Raw genomic sequence first — 17,477 nt, 5'->3', positions numbered from 1 at the left:
ATATTACAGTAATACCCAGATTTTATATGTTATAACTGCCTGCTTAAAGGAATATTCTGGGTTCAATACAAGTTAAGCTCAGTCGACAGCATTAGTGATATAATGTTGAATACCACAAAAAATAATTTTGACTCATCCTTCATTTTCTTTTAAAAAAAGCAGAAATTTTAATTACAGTGAGACACTTACAATAGAGGTAAATGGGGCCAATTTTTGGAGAGTTTAAAGGCAGAAATGTGAAGCTTATTATTTCATAAAAGCACTAACATTAGTTCTTCTTTTAAAACTCATGTATTACTTGAGCTGTAAATGTTTTTAAATTGTCATTTTTACAGTCATTTTAGGGTTTTAGGGTTTGTTGACATTACATTGTCATGGCAACGAAATGTTAAAATTGGCTATAACTTTACACAGAAAAGTTTAGTAAGAGATTTCATCACACTAAAATCATGCTAACACTCATATTGTTTATGTCTTGTGACTATACTTTTGAAATAGTGTGTATTTTAATGTTTACGAATTGGCCCCATTCACTTCCATTGTAAGTGCCACACTGTAACCCAGATTTTTGCTTTTTTTCAAGAAAAGGAGGGGCCAGTCAAAATTTATTTTTGTTCTAATCAATATTATGTCACAAATGCTGTCGATTTAGTCTGAGTAAAACATGGCAATTTTGTATGTTGAGCTTTTGTTCTGCTTTACCACCCAAACTGTAAATGCACCCAGATAGCTTCCTTGTTCAAAGCCCTCACCTTCCAATTAATTTCAGTACAGGATTAGCACCTATGTGCCCTTTGACAAGCAAAACACAGGCCCCATAATTGATTTGATGTGAATTATAACCTTCAATCACTGAAGTTGTGTAAACCAACACGTTTGCCCTTAAACATGATGAGAATGAACATCATGATTTGGTAAGTGACAACTACTTGAATATCTAGCCTTAATCCAGCACCCCTTCATAAGTGACATTTGGATGTTGTCTGACTGATCTTTGATTAACTACTCATCTGCACGGTGCATGATGCGCTGGGGTTTCTTAATTTGAACTACCCTTTTTTAGAGTGACAGGAAATTTCCTAGAGTTTGGTGGCCTTGAGGAACTGACGCACAGGTAGCTTATAAAAGAGCACTCCAGAAGGGTTGCTGACATCAGAGGCAAACAAATACACATTCAATCAGACCGATCAGTTAAAGTCAGAGAGAAGAGAATCTTGAAAAAGGAGCAATTGCTCTGAGAGCAACTGAATTCTCTCTGTACAACAGGTGGGTACATTAGAAATTAATTTAGTTTTTGTCATTTTTATTGTTTTTAAAAAGATTGACACTTTGTGCACTTTTTTATCTTTATAATTTTTTGTCTACTTATGTAGTATATTGGAATTTTCTTTTCATTAAGGGGAAAGATGAAAAATATTTTGTTACTATAAAGTATTTTATTATTTCACAGGCATGCATTCTGTTCACAATGTTTTCTTTATTTCTTTAATTCTGTTGTTCAATACAGTAATGCACTGACTAACTTTTGCATGCTTTAATGTATTTTCATGGTCAAAAATATTTATGTGAATGTGGATGAAAAAAATTGTTGGAATGTTATTAATATTTGCATTAATCATTCTGTGCTGGTTTATATTTCTTCAGATAAGGAGAGTAAGGATGATGTGTCCTGCCTGGTTCTTGGCTCTGGCTGTACTGTGTGCAGGTGGATCTGAAGTTAGAGGTCAGTGTTGGGAGAACACTCGCTGCAGAGACCTCAGCACTGAGGAGAACATCTTGGTGAGTTGCAAAACACCTTGCACATATAGCTTTTAGCTAGAGAGTATTTTTTTCAGAAAATAGACCCATTGTACCCTACACTTATATAGGCTCTGTCAAGCTCAATAGCTAAACTCTATTGGAAGAAAAAAAAAGAATTCTGTAAAAAAATAAATAAATAAATTATATATATATATATATATATATATATATATATATATATATATATATATATATATATATATATATGTTATATATATATTTTTTTTATATATTCCAGTAACAGAGTTTAACTACTGAGCTTGACAGATCCCATTTAAGTGTAGGGTACAATGGGTCTATTTTCTGAAAAAAATACTTGGCACAAAGAACAAAAAATTTGACTGTTATTAATGTGGTTGTGTAGTTAAAGGAATGGGTTTAAAGTTAAGCTCAATCGACAACATTTGTGGCATAATGCTGATTACCACAAAAAATATTTTTGACCCGTCCCTCCTTTTCTTAATGGAAGTTAATGGAAGTGAATGGGGCCAATTTTTTAAGTGTTTAAGGGCAGAAATGTGAAGCTTATAATTTTATAAATGGACTTGCATTAATTCTTCTATTAAAACTCATGTATTATTTGATCTGTAAAGTTGTTTAAATTGTAATTTTTACAGTCGTTTTAGGGTTTTAGGGTTTGTTGACATTACATCATCATGACAACGAAGTTGTAAAATTGACTATAATTTTGCACAGAAAAGGTTAGTAAGTGATTTTCTTCACACTAAAATCATGTTAATACGCATATTGTTTAGGTCCTGTGGCTATACTTTTGAAACAGTGAGTGTTTTAACATTTACGGATTGGCCCCTTTCACTTCCATTGTAAGTGCCACACTGTAACCCAGATTTTTGCTTTTTTTGAAAGAAAATGAGGGGCAAGTCAATATTTATTTTTGTAATAATCAATATTATGCCACAAATGTTGCCGACTGAACTCAACTTGTATTGAACCTGGAATATTCCTGTCAGTTATAAGCCATTTTTGTACTGACGTGCAACCATGTTACGTTCAACACAAACCATTTTGAATGGCTGGTACATCGAAACTGAGTGATACTACCAGAATTTACTCAGTAATCTAATCAAATTATTACTAGCCTATATCAATTCCAAACTTGCTGTGATGGGGTTGAAATAATGTAGCACTTTAGGTTTAGGCTTAGGGTTAATAATGATAAATAACAATTGGCACTTTGCAAGGTGGTAACCTCACCCTTATAATTTGAGAATCTGCTGTTGAAAAACCCATTAGTGTTGACCAATAATCGAAATAATCTGAATGTCCCAACCTGAATGTCTCATGGTGGCCCCCCACTTTGTAATTTACAGCCCTGTAATTTGGTCCTGAGATAAGCATTAACCTTTTTAAGTGAAATGGTATATTTTTAAAAAATCTCTCACTAGTTTCAAAACAAATTTGCAGATATCTCACAAGTTCTAGGTAAAACCTTCTTGATTATTTCTTGTACTTCTAAGGACTGCATCCAGCTATGCAAGTCTGATCTGACAGATGAAACCCCTGTCTACCCTGGAGAAAACCATCTGCAACCTCCCTCTGAGCCAGAGCAAAATGAGGTCCTCGCACCTCTATCCACCATTGCCTTCGTTCCCACTGCTGAGCAAATGGCTCCAGAATCCAGCACTCGGCATGAGCACAAACGCTCTTACTCCATGGAGCATTTCCGTTGGGGCAAGCCAGTGGGCCGCAAGCGCCGACCCATCAAAGTCTATACCAACGGTGTAGAGGAGGAATCTGCCGAGACCCTGCCAGCTGAGATGAGGCGTGAGCTGGCGACCAATGACATTGACTACCCTCTGGAGGAGAACACCTTGAGCCAGCAGGAGAAGAAGGATGGCTCTTACAAAATGAACCATTTCCGCTGGGGTGGACCACCCGCCAGCAAGCGCTACGGAGGTTTCATGAAGTCCTGGGATGAACGCAGTCAGAAACCCCTTCTCACGCTCTTCAAAAACGTTATCAACAAAGACCATCAGAAGAAGGACCAGTGAGGTGTACATGAGAGGTTTTGGGTGTACAGAATTGTTTTTAATGTACCCCTGATAAATTTCTTTCCAGCAAATGTCTAGATGAGAAGATATCTTATAATGCACAGTAAACAATAGAAAAGAGGGTGAGTTGTCTTGAATAGCACTTAATTCTTTGGGTCGTCAGCTTTTTTCACATTGCAATCAACAATAAATTCTGAATACTGTACATAGAAATGCTGTGGTGATTAAATACTGGCTTGAGGCTAAAGAAAAAGCATTTTTATCTTATTTACTGAAATGTACCATACTGTAAATTTAGAAAATGTGATACATAAAGTATTCTGTTTGAAGCAGAGCAGAACAAACTGGTTCATTTCCGAGAAGCAAATTCACATCAAAATCATTACCATACATATTCTTATTTCACAATATGTACAGTTGCCAATAAAGCTATAAGCAAAGGTCAAACTTTGATTTCATAAAATTAGTCTTTAATTGATATTCTTATTATTCACACCACTTCTGTACATTACTTAGGAATTGTTTCATTTAGGCAAACATTCACAGAACACAGTTCTGAAGTCATCAGTTTGCATTGACGGTACCAAACACATAACAGGGACTAAGCTGACATGTAATAATTACTAATTACAATCCACAATGTTTTAATTTTCTTAATAAGGATTCAACCCAAAAAATTAAACAACAACAAAAATAGTAAAAGCACAGACAAAACTCCCAGTGCATGCGGCAACTGTCAAGGACACAGTTTTTTGAGAGGAAAGACTAAACTTTGATATTTCATACATGCAGTACATCGTCAAACACCTCACATGTAAGAAGTCTAGAATGTTCTATCAGTTGGACATTATACCCATATTAAAGATGGCAAAAGTCAAGTTCTTTTTGGATGCTTTGCTTTTAAAACCAGTATGTAGAAACAGTAAATAAATTCAAGTCATCACAAAAAACACAATGACTTGATTAAATAACTTTAAAAAGAAAAAAAAAAGTTAAAAGGACTTCATGGAATTATAGCAGAAAAACAGGCAAACTTTCATGTGGAATAGGAAAATATGAGACGATAAAAGATAATTCACTTTAAAATGACACTCAAGAACACATTCACATGTCAAGGTGGAAAATCACAGAACATATATTTTTTAGCATACACCACATTTACACAATGATCTTTAAAGTGCTGCAATAAAATACAAGAGAGAACCAAATCTTGACGTAAACCTGAAATTACAGGATTTATGAAGAGAGAAAAGTTATACAAGTGACAAAAGGAACAAACATATATCATAGCTAATTTAAAAAACAAAAACAAATAGAGAGCTAATTGGCCCCTTTAGACCCCAAATGTAGGGGACTATGAGAAGTGTTACCACTTCACTCTGGTTCAAAAAAGGAAAATGGTCATTTGGGAAATGTACACAATCATTGTTAGACTATTAAGCAAATGAAAACTCCTACCCTTCACTGACATATTCTTTGAAATATATGACATATTTCTTGTGGTAATGAGGTACAGATGTACAGAACTCAATTAGAACATAATTAACATGACGTTACTATGCAAATACACCAGAGGCTCTACTGAATTTACTTTCTTGCACACAGCGTGTCAATAAGCTGTTAGTTCTGATTGTAATACTGCATCATCCAGTGTTCGCAAACAAAATGTGTTGCATTTTTTCTTCAGCTTTTATCTCAGAAGAATCTGCATTATTAAATTCATTAATTATTGCTTTAAATACAAATATTATTGCAGAATGTAGAGAAGGTTTAAACATGCACAAAGAAATACAGTATATACCAGGCAAACAACCTTATATTTATCTACCTTTAAGTGCACCGTCACTTTAATAATCAATAGATTGAAAAACATAGTTACAGAAAACATGCCGAGAACATTCTTTAACAATTCTTTAAGTCTTAACTTAAGATACAAAATGTAAGGCAGCTGTACTTTTTATTTGTACAAGAATATCATCCACTTGCTCTGAACAATAGACTTACACAGTAACCTGGCCTATTCACTGGACATTTGATTAAACATGAAAACCTTGTTCTGCTATGTATGCTAGTATCAGACAATGGCACAAATGTTTCTAAATACATTCAATCTATTTGCATTTAGATTAAGCTGTGTGAACATTGTTTTGTCATTTTTAGTGATACAGTGCATATATAACCAATGTATATTCTCTTGGTTTGGTTGTCTTTTTTGGTGAACACCTCGGGATCAAGTCAAGTTTTGATCTTTATCTAAAGATATTAAACTAAAGGACACAGTTTAGAAGACGCATAGTTTCAACTGGACATTGAGAAGGAGTGACAATATTGTAGGGATTGAAATAGGTCTGTATCTGGTGACTGTGGCTCCAGGTTTTCTCAGTACACACAAAGGTCTGGAAACGTCATTTCATAGACTGGTACAGAACGATTTCGGCCATTCCCGACAGAGCCAGACGGACTCGGAGGAGGCCTGTTCAGCAGAGAGAGTGTGTGTGTGTGTGTGTGTGTGTGAGAGAGAGAGAGAGAGAGAGAGAGAGAGAGAGCAAGTGTCAATCACATGAGACAGAAAATATAGCCTTTTTCAGAAATTTTCAAGCCCTACATGTCACCCGTTGTTCAAACCACTAAATCAGTTTACTATACTTTATTTTTAAACAAATGTATTTTATGTTCAAGTAGTGTCCTTTATATACTATTTATTGTGAGGACAACTAACATATATAATATTTCAGAAATCAGCTTTATTTTATGTACCTGATTGTGATTTCGAAGATTTGGTTGAGTTTACTCTGCAACAAGGAAGCCTGAAAAGAGACTTATTGTTACAGCATGTGTGTATACCATATTTCATGAATATTACACACAGTATTTGAGTATTTGACAGAGTATTTATCCTAAATATAGAAATGAAAACAACTTTAGGACAAGCTGTCCATGAAAAAATAAGAACTAAACAGAAGAAATTAAAAAAAAAGGAGGTCAAGTCAAGTCAGGTCATTTTTATTTGTATAGTGCTTTTCACAACACATATCAATACAAAGCAGCTTAACAGAAAATTATGCTTTAACAGAAAATTAAGCTCTTATATAGCAATGTCTTCGAGTCATAATAGTGCAGTTAAATAAAAACATGATTGTAAATCACGGTTAACCCTTAACCTCCAGAGACCCCGCATCCATGTGTGTGGACATTACGTTTTGGCTTCACTATAGGCTATTCATACTTTCGATGCACTGAGTCATGTGACAAAAAAACAGGTGCCGATCTCAGCTGAGTTTGTCTTAGGGAGAAACAGCAACAAAACTACATCTGGTAAGAAACCTTATTATGTGTTTACATTAAAACCTGTTTGAGTCAAAAGAGAAGAGTCTCTAATTTCATCCGATATGCCATTTTAAATATGTCATCAATTTATTGCAAATCGGTGTGCTGTAAACACAATGACCACATATGTGGACTGTAGGCTCATTTTCCTTAGAATATCCTATATTAACTGTGCTCTATCACATTGAGAATCAATGGTTGCATCCAAAAGCTGGAAAATATTGCTTTCAGAGGCTGTATACGGAGTCAGGATGAAAATAAGTTGCATTTAAAAATGTTCTGAGACCAATACAGACAGAAAGCACACTGGAGGTTAAGTAATTCCCTAATTACGAAGAAAGGCCGAATGCATTCACTCCTAACATCCGGTCAAAAGTTCAGTTTCAGGCTGCAGATGATGTTTTGACCACTCAACATGAGTGGCAGACATGGGACAATGTTTGGCAGACATGAGACAACGATAATCAGTGCACAGATTCTAAATTTTTCATGCAATTTTTCATGCAATCGTTTTAGGGTAGGCATTGTGATAAGTCAGCGTGTGGACTCACCCTGGCCCCACAGTGTGCTGCGATCTCCTCAAATGGAGCCGTCTGAAACCTTTCCACCACCTGCCTCCTGCGTTCTCTCTCCAGCTCCTCCACACTCACACTGTCTACTGAACACACACACAGGCAGGTGATTCTACGCTAACTGTTACAAACCAGCTGAGAAAATGTTGAAAGAAATGTTTGAGATTTTAGTTACATTTTGGCAATACCAAAGACAGTAACCTCAAAGCCATCAGAAATGACTCGCATACAATGTCAATTCCATAACAATATACACTAATCACTTTCCATGCAAGAAGCGCCACCTACTCTTGTGAGACACTTACCAATGGCTTGTTTAAGGGTTTCAAATGTTATCTGCTCAGCTTTGGATCTCTGTAACAATACAGATCACTGTGAGATTAAATATATATTTGTATTGATAGTTATGACAGCTCAGACAATAATGAGAACAATTTGACATAAATAAGGAATGGTGGATAACACACATCAAGTAATCAAGATTGTGTGTTTCTCTCTTGTACCTGCTCTTTTTCTGGACTGTCTCTGGACTCCATCTCTAACTGCAGGGAAATGGTGTCACCAATACTCTTCCTCTTAGATAGTCTGTCTTCATCTGAGTAAATAAATAAATAAATAAAATGTTATGGAGCACCAAGAGACAGAAGTCTTACTATTTCTATTCATATTTATTATTATTTTATCAATAAGAGATGTATAACACATTGTATAACACAACATTTTTATATACAATTGTTGTCCAATGGTAACTCTAACTATAGTAATGTGGTATTTTGGTGGAAAGATTCATACTAAATAATGTATTAGGGGAATGAGGGTATCAACTTTATTTATTTTTGACTTTATTACAACTATGGAAGTTGTAGTTATAGTTGTCGAGAAGCTATACTAACCATACAGCTATGGGTAAAATTAGCCAATAATGGTTTTTACATTTGTTACTATGGTCTTGCTTAAAATATCACAGTTAAGCTATGGTTACAATGCAGGAGCTATGGCAATGTTCACAAGGGATTTGGGGTTCAACAGAGCAAAAAATGACAAGTTATTTAAGTCATACTGAAATTATTATTGTTTTCAATAATTATTTTAATGGTTCAGTCAAAATCATTTCAAATAATCTTTGTTGCACTATTATTAGAAAAATAAAACCTTACAATATCTTCCTTGGATGTGTCTGATGAGAATAAATGGCAAGTAAGACAATAATAATATCTGACATACACTGAAAAAAAAATAGCTTTTTGAATTTACTAAAAGAATGTTAGGGAAGTGGTTGTAAGAAATTGATTTTAAGTATGTATATTTGATATGTATTGTATATTATGAGAAATCTAACACCAAACAGCATGAATAACACTAAACATAACTACAATCCTTCTGAACTACCAACAACATCTATTGAAGCTCCACTTAAAGGAATAGTTCACCCAAAAATTTAAATTCTCTTATTATTTTCTCACCCTCATGCCATCCCAGATGAGTATGACTTTCTTCTGCAGAACTAAACAAAGATTTTTAGAAGAATCTTTCAGCTCTGTAGGTCCACACAATGCAAGTGAATGCTGACCAGACCTTTCAAGCTCCAAAAATCACATAAATGCAGCATAAATGTGATCCGTAAGACACCAGTGATTTAAGATACTGTATGTCTTCTGAAGCGTTTCAATCCTTTTCGGTGAGAAACAGATCAATACTTTAATTATTTTTTACTTTAAATCTCCATTTTCACTTTCAGAATGTGAAAGTGAAAGTAGAGATTTATAGTAAAAAAAAGGACTTAAATATGTATCTGTTTCTCACCCACACCAATTATGTTGCCTCTTAAGCTATGGAGTTTTATGGATTACTTTTATGCTGCCTTTGTGTGATCTTTGGAGCTTTAAAAGTCTGGTCACTATTCATTTGCATTGTGTGGACCTACTGAGCTGAAAGATTCTACTAAAAATCTTTGTTTTGTTCTGCAGAAGAAAGAAAGCCATACACATCTGAGATGGCTTGAGGGTGAGTAAATTATGAGAGAATTTTCAATTTTGGGTGAACTATCCCTTTAAGCACCCGTACCTTGCACGGGTCTACATCATTAAATGTTCGGGTGCAAGAGCCTGTGGACACTCCCCCAAACACAGCTCAGCTGAAACAACTAACTAACTAACTTGAATACATTAAAAACATTGTATTATTATTGACTAAAATTAAAGACATAATTCAAATGAATAAAACGAGCAGAATTTTATGACTTTAAATACTTTTTTTTCAATGTCATGCAGAGGGTCTGACCTGTGATCTGTGGGATGTATGGAGTGGCCAGTCTCTCTGTATTGTATCCACTGCCGCCCAGCATCTCCGCTATCTTAGCCTGCATGAACAGAACCTCACCTTCCACCTTCTCCAGTTTCTCTGGGATCCTGAAAGAGAGAGAGGCAGAAGCTACTCTTCATCTTCAGATGGGTATTCTCTTCAGGCCGGATAAGAGATCTCTGAATGTTTCATGAATCTAAGACCTTTTATAACCATTTGCCAAGTACATCACAACCAAACATGTCCCCAGGACAGTCTTTTAGTGTAGGAAAGCACCAGCATTATTCTATCATGATTGAAAGACCTGTGAAATCAGTACAAATTGTCTGTTCCTACTCCCTAAAGATAATTTAAAAAAAATGTATCAGGGTACCAGTTAGTTTGTAAGTGTAAACCATGGCAGACTAACTGCTGAAAAGCAAAAACTCATCTAGAATAACATAATGGTAGTCTAAAGAGCCTGTGCTTTGATTTGAACATCACAGTTCATGCTGCTTACTTTGAGGTCTCAACAAGCACATCCTCAGGCAGCAGACAGGGGACCAGTTTCTTTCTTGATTCAATCACCTATGGAAATAAAGACAACACAAATTTACTCTCACTCCATCATAAAGTATTAGTGGTTAATACTAGATGTGTTCCTTTTCTGAAGAAAATGTTAGGGTGTTGTGGATGGTTGCATGGGTGTGTGCAAAGTTGATCTGAGTGGGTTTGTAACACATTGCTATGAGGTTGTTAGGGTGTTCTGGGTGGTTGCTTTTTGGCCCAAGTCGATGATATTCTGGCCCCTAGATATGGCCCAGGTCCCCTCTTCAATGCAAGTCTATGGTACGTATATTTTTTAACCTATTTTATTGTCCCACATTCACACCACCATCCCATGATGGTAACCAGTATCCAAAACAAACCGAAATGAACTGAAATGTATTTCACACAGCTCAAAATAACTAGGATTTTCCGGACTGTGCTGCAACCATTGAATTTTCACCAGCTGTAATATCTGTTTATGGGTCTTTTTTTTTTTTTTTTTTTTTGGCTCTCATGTCTGTATTGGAAAAATGCCATATCATGTCATGTGATAAGTCCCTCTGTGTACTCTGAGGAGCTGACCTCATGGACGTGTTGGCAGAAGGTGGGCACAGTGGTCAGCTGGCTAATGAGGTTCAGGTATGCAGATGATAGAGCATGGATGGCACAGCGGTTATACACAGGAAGTGCCTCTTCAGTCAAGGCCAGGTCCTGAGAAAGAGGATACATCAGTGGACATGAAAAGGCTTAGCCCTATTGTTTAGTCTAGCAGAGGAGTTTAGTCTGTTTAGTCTGTAAGACACATGGTTGAATATTCAGTAAGTACATGGGCATTAAGTAATGACTGAATAAAAAATGGACTTGTGCTACCTTTTAACATTTCTATATGCTGACTCTACGTCAGACTTGGCACGGAGTAAGTGGAGCAAAGCAGGAGTTTCCAATTCATTCTCTATGGGAGCTGAGTGACAGACTCGCACTGAACATTGTGGGATTGTCAGAGGAAAAAAGAAAGCAGTGAGTGCATCAAAAGCCAGAGATCTCCAAACAGGGACAGAATCTCCAAAAGAGGGCAGAGTCACTATAAAAAGGGGGCGTCACTTCCAAACACAGTTAAGGTTAGTGAAAGGGTTAGGTTTGGAGCTCCCTCCCCTTTTTGGAGCTCTGCCAGTCGCTATATCTTTCTCAGAAAAATATATTCATATTTTTGTAACATTCATGTGTCTAATAACTGGTAAGCAGAAACCATTTTCAATTATTGTTTCATTTTTACTTTTTGACACAAAAATAAATAAATATTAATTACAATACAACAATACAGTTATTTATGTTTTATATAAAATGTTGGTTACACTTTATTTTATAATGTCCTTGTTACAGTGTAACTACACAAGTAATTACTGATTATTACTAATTAACAACATGTACTTACTATAGGTTTAGAGTTAGGGTAAAGGTTTAGTTTAGGGTTAGTTGCTTGTAATTATGCATAATTGACTGTTATTACTATAGTTAATACATGTAATTTGTGTAACAAGGAAACTGTAAAATAATGTTAGCAAAAATATTAAGTAAAATGAATATATTTATAATATTTAAAATAATAAACATTATATTATTTATGCCATTATATTGCACATTTATTTGCACATTTATTTTGTAATTTAATTAGTCAGATTTATTTGTGTGTTGTGCTGTTATTTAAAAGTTAAGTAATTTATGCAAACAATATATTATATAAATTACTTTACAGGTGAATACCAGTTATTAGTCTATATATATATAATTTTGAAGCATATGTATAAAACCATGAGTTCTAACATGAGATGAAGACTCCAGTCATATCAGTAACCTTATTAAAGCTTTTTTTCTATTCTAAATGGAGCAGGGTCCACTCAAGAGGACCACCATGTTAGGATCACATGACCAGCCGAATACTACTCGCTTAATCTCAGTAACCACCCAGTTATTGGACACTTAAACTCATTAATTAAATTAACTGACTGTGAATAGTGAATTTCTACAATGGCACTAATAACTGAAAACTATTGCTTTTGAACAATGCTGCATCCATACTCCTAGGTGTCAGTTTCAAAATGACATTCATTAAATGACAAAATGACATACATTAAAAAAAAAAAACAGTTAACATTTTTCTACAATAGTATACAGTATATGATTACTTTTATATTTGAAGGAAATCATAGCCCATACTGAACACAACCACACTTGCATTTCCTTCTGTATTACAAACACACTTCCAAAGCGGCAAACCTCTGTCATTTTGGTCGGCAATGAGTAAATGTCTGCCATGTCAGCAGATGTATAGTTAGAAGTTTGTGGATGATTTCAAAAAGGTTAACAGGCAGGACCTACAGAATTACTTGAGGCCTATAAACAAAATTCACTATAAATCTGCACAGGTCAAGTGAGGTGAGAGAAACACCTGTAAGGCCAAAGCCAGTCGAATCAGGTCCACCACCACTTCCTCATTGGCCAGCTCAACACTGATCAACCCCAGCAGCGTATAAAGAGACTCAAAGTGCCACTGGACACTGCTCTCCTCTTTGCAGGCCAGGTAAATGTGGCGGTAGAGCCTCTGGCTGTGTTTCTTCATGAAGAGATTATCCTGCCTTGAGCACTTGTCTACTTTCAGTTTCAGTACAGCGATATCTGACACAATTCTGTAAAAAAGATACATTGTATAAAAATACACTGTAAAATGTTTTGTCAGATTTGAAAGAACAACAAGAACTAAACTAGATCAGTAAAATTCTTTGAGTAATAAGAACAAAAGATATAACCATATAATTTGATCATTTATTTAGAGGTTTGTTGTTGTTTGCTAGAGATTGTCAATTAGCCCAAACCTGACAGGGGAGAATTTGTGACGGTTGTCATGGCGATCAATGATGCTGATGAGGATGTCCAGAACAAGTAGCCGGATCTCTGCCTCCTCCATCAGAGTAAAGGACAAGAGAGGGTCCAGGAATGAGGTGGGAAGAGTTGTCAGAATGTTCGTAGACTGGAATCCTGCTGTTACCTGAAGGAGAAAGAGCGAGACAGACGTTCAAAGGTAAACAGTACCATCAGATGTTTAGACTGCATCAGCAACTGTGAATATTATGAAGTTGCAGGGGTATAAATGACCCACAATGTGGCACAGCATGTAAGTACTGTATGACTGACACAAATCAGCTCACCTGCAGCAAAGATTTTAGCAGCATAATCTGTATCATCCTACTGCCCTCAACCCTGAAAACAAAAACACACACTTTTTTACACTACTTATATATATTATATTATATGTGTGTGTGTGTGTGTGTGTGTGTGTGTGTGTGTGTGTGTGTGTGTGTGTACAGGTTTGGGTGGTTTACAAGGATATTTTTTTAGGTAATTACAAGGGTATATTGCTATAAATGTGGTTTATGAGGACATTTCTAGTGTCCCCATAATTCAAATCGCTTAAACATACTAAACAATGTTTGTTTTTTAATGACATTTTTTTTTTTTTTTTTTTTTTTGGTGAGAGTTAGGTTTAGGGGTAGAGTTAGGGTTAGGGGATATAATCTATAGTTCGTACAGTGTAAAAATCATTATGTCTACGGAGAGTCCTCATAAGGACAGCCGCACCAACATGTGTGTGTGTGTCTGTGTGTGTATACAGTATTGTGCAAAAGTTTTAGGCATTTGTGAAAAATGTTGCATACTGAGGATGTCTTCAAAAATAATGCCATAAATAGTTTTCATTTATCAATTTATGTCATACAAAGTCCAGTAAACATAATAAAAGCAAAATCAATATTTGGTGTAACCACCTTTGCCTTCAAAACAGCAAAACAGCAAATTCTTCTAGGGACACCTGGACACAGTTTTTTCTTGGTTGTTGGCAGATAGGATGTTCCAAGCTTCTTGGAGAATTGGCCACAGACCTTCTATCTATTTAGGCTGTCTCAATTGCTTCTGTCTCTTCTTGTAATCTCAGACTGACACAATGTTCAGTGGGGGTCTCTGTGGGGGCCATGACATCTATTGCAGGGCTCCCTGTTCTTCTATTCTATTCTGTTTGCAAAAGGAATGTTTGGGAGTCTAAAGTTTATATTTTATATATTGACACATTAAAGCTGAAGATATAAATAACCATATTAAGACAAATGTTTTTGTGAAACATCTTATGTGCCTAAGATTTTTTGCATAATACTGTATATATATATATATATATATATATATATATATATATATATATATATATATATATATATATATTGCATACATTATAAGAAAGGTTTTTTTACACTGTGAAAGTATTTTCATGACAATTAAGCACATTTTGCCCCAATTCTGATTACAGTAATGCATCAGGATGTTTACTTGAGTATATTTTAATTCTCATTATTTTTAATGATGATTCTCATTACAATCATTTCTCATCTGCATGCCATCACTGTAATACAGTAATGAGAAGCATCCTAACTAGATATATTTATATATTAAAATATATAAATATATAAATAAATACAAATCAACATAAATTAAAGGCTGTAGAATTTTTTTAGTAAATTTAAATAATATACCATAATATCACAATACATATTAGAATATGATATACAGTATATTATGATATAATATAATTATAATATTATTTTAATATAATTAATATATCAAATTATTTTTTTTCCATTTCGGGCTGAATTACAATCTGTACATGTTCTTGAGAGACTTGATGAGTTTCTCATTACAATCTTTTCTCATCCTCATTAGATTGCTATTATTGTAATACAGTAATAAAAATCATCCTGTTCGGACATAATGGTTAAAAAAAAAGTCTTCACAAATTAAAGACAAGATAAAATAATAAATAAATTATATTATTAAATAAAATAAATAATTTACATTTTATACCATCATATCACAATACATATACTAATATAATATACATTATAATATAATATAAGTAAAATATAATTACAATACTATTATAATCTAATTAATATATATATATATATATATATATATATATATATATATATATATATATATATATATATATATATTATTATTATTATTATTATTATTATTATTATTATTATTTATTTATTTATTTATTTATTTATTTTTTCTCTCTTTTCGGCGTGAAAAATGATGAGATTCTCATTAGAATAATTTATCATCCTTATTATATTGCCATTACCGTGATACAGTAATAAAAGTCATCCTGTCTGGACATATTGATTAAACAAAACAACAACAACAACAAAATTCTGCATAAATGAATAGCATGTAGAACAAATACTATAAATAATTTAAATAATATACCATCATATAACAATACATATACTAATATAATATATATTTAAATGTTAGTAATATATAATTATAATACTATTATAATCTTATATAGATCAATTATATATTTATATAATGTTCTTCATAGACTTGATGAGATTCAACCATTTAATCTTTGCACAGCAAAAATGCAGGGGAAAAGTGTCTAAATTCTAAAGTCTAGGGTTGTGAACCTTTCTCACCCTGTGTTGGCTGACCCCAGAGCCGGATACATCCCTGGCACAGGAATTTTACCAATGATGAACAGCATGACTTCTGAGCGCTGGTAGGTGGGCAGCGTGTTCGCAAATGAGCCTTTAAACAAAGATAACATTTACAATACACAGACAAAATATGGGCTGAGCTGAGAAATTATTGCTGTCCAAAACAATCAAAATTATAGTGGTATACACTTCAGATTTACTCAGGGTTCCTATTCTGTTTGACCAATGAATTCCCATTACTTTTCCAGTCATTAATGATTACTGGATAAGCATTTAAAAAGAAAATAAATACATTTAAAAAAAAAAAATCTACAAAAGACTGCACTCAAAAAGATCATTTCATAGCCAGTGAAATAGTTTAGAGCTGAGCATAACCAATAAAAAATGTCCATATTATCATTACAGAAATGTCCATAGCTTTTTAAAAATAATATTGACTTCTATGATTTTTCCAGGCCTGGAAATCAAACATTTTAAAAAGTTCCCTGATATTCCAATGACTTTTGGAACCCTGCTTACTAAAAAATATGAATGTTCGCCCACCAATAGTTTTGATGACAGATTCTTGGAGTTGTCTCTCCTCGTGCACTTTAATGACTTTGGTTCCCATGTTTCCAAAAGAGTCGTATGATCCGGTGAGCTCGTAGTCCACACTGAGTCTCAGCTGCTTCAGCAGAGTATTAAACACCTCCAGTACTGTCGGCCCTGTGGAGAGGTGCAGAGCACAGCTAAAGTTAAATTTGAAAGGACAATGGGGATGTATATTATTTCTTTAAATATGAGTATAGGTTGTGTGTTGTAAAACATATAAACTATAGCCCTTTTCACACATTCAGCCTTTTCCAAAAAAAAATACTGCAATTTTCAGATTCGATTTTGAAAATACTGGTAAATTTTGCTCTGGCAATTAAAAAATAAATTTCCATATTGATGGTATGTGTGAACAGCACAAACGGTAACCAGTAAAGGCAACCCAAAAATTTTCCTGTAATTTAACTGGTTGCATGTGTGAAGGGGCTATCAATGTGCATAAAATGGCATAAATATATATAATTTTCCCATCAAGCAAAACATTTTGAAATAAGGAAAAAAAAAAAAAACAGGCATAAATGGGAAAATATGTATGTAAGAACAGTGCTGGCTTTGTTGCATGAGATGGTTTTAGTGGTCCCTCTAGTGGTCTAAAGACTGATACCTATTGAGCCACTGGCCTCTATGACCGCTGCCTCTGAGATCACCTCCACAATCCCAGCACGCACTCTGGCTGAGTTCTTACTGTTAGCATCCAAGTGACCCAACAGCTGCTGAATCACCAAATGTGAATGTTGGGACTGACAAAGAAATAAACAAAGAACAAGTTCACCAGGTTAATTAAATGATAAAACAGA

At 34.4% G+C, this 17,477-nt stretch overlaps 2 protein-coding genes across 4 annotated transcripts in view; one reads left to right on the top strand and one right to left on the bottom strand.

Moving 5' to 3' along the window:
- The first annotated feature begins 1,650 nt into the window (after window positions 1-1,650).
- Window positions 1,651-3,812, top strand: LOC127455019 (pro-opiomelanocortin-1-like). The gene is made up of 2 exons (XM_051722548.1): window positions 1,651-1,779; window positions 3,279-3,812. The coding sequence occupies exons 1-2, from the start codon at window positions 1,660-1,662 to the stop codon at window positions 3,810-3,812; spliced, it is 654 nt and encodes a 217-aa protein (XP_051578508.1). The 5' UTR covers window positions 1,651-1,659.
- Window positions 3,813-4,266: 454 nt separating this feature from the next.
- The window catches only part of LOC127455345 (protein EFR3 homolog B-like), a 36,764-nt gene continuing 23,553 nt past the window's right edge, over window positions 4,267-17,477 (bottom strand). For 2 of the 3 annotated variants that reach the window (XM_051723157.1, XM_051723159.1), the window contains 14 exons: window positions 17,285-17,420; window positions 16,633-16,794; window positions 16,069-16,180; window positions 13,744-13,795; window positions 13,411-13,583; window positions 12,987-13,224; window positions 11,123-11,251; window positions 10,512-10,579; window positions 9,992-10,119; window positions 8,215-8,306; window positions 8,017-8,065; window positions 7,691-7,797; window positions 6,570-6,619; window positions 4,267-6,285 (listed from right to left, as the gene is read on the bottom strand). In XM_051723157.1, the coding sequence (XP_051579117.1) occupies window positions 6,192-6,285; window positions 6,570-6,619; window positions 7,691-7,797; window positions 8,017-8,065; window positions 8,215-8,306; window positions 9,992-10,119; window positions 10,512-10,579; window positions 11,123-11,251; window positions 12,987-13,224; window positions 13,411-13,583; window positions 13,744-13,795; window positions 16,069-16,180; window positions 16,633-16,794; window positions 17,285-17,420 (1,590 nt within the window). In that variant the 3' untranslated portion in view covers window positions 4,267-6,191. The remainder of the gene's footprint in view (window positions 6,286-6,569; window positions 6,620-7,690; window positions 7,798-8,016; window positions 8,066-8,214; window positions 8,307-9,991; window positions 10,120-10,511; window positions 10,580-11,122; window positions 11,252-12,986; window positions 13,225-13,410; window positions 13,584-13,743; window positions 13,796-16,068; window positions 16,181-16,632; window positions 16,795-17,284; window positions 17,421-17,477) is intronic. The other variant, XM_051723158.1, reaches the window with a different exon arrangement.

Source organism: Myxocyprinus asiaticus, chromosome 17, assembly GCF_019703515.2.
Source record: "Myxocyprinus asiaticus isolate MX2 ecotype Aquarium Trade chromosome 17, UBuf_Myxa_2, whole genome shotgun sequence".
Lineage (NCBI taxonomy): Eukaryota > Metazoa > Chordata > Actinopteri > Cypriniformes > Catostomidae > Myxocyprinus > Myxocyprinus asiaticus.
Note: the sequence above shows the minus strand (reverse complement) of the source record. Positions and strands in the feature narration are given on the sequence as shown.

Coding starts and splice junctions, on each gene's coding strand:
- LOC127455019 (XM_051722548.1), top strand. CDS start 1,660: ATGATGTGTCCTGCCTGGTTCTTGGCTCTGGCTGTACTGTGTGCAGGT. Junction 1,780..3,278: donor GCACTGAGGAGAACATCTTG/GTGAGTTGCAAA, acceptor TGTACTTCTAAG/GACTGCATCCAGCTATGCAA.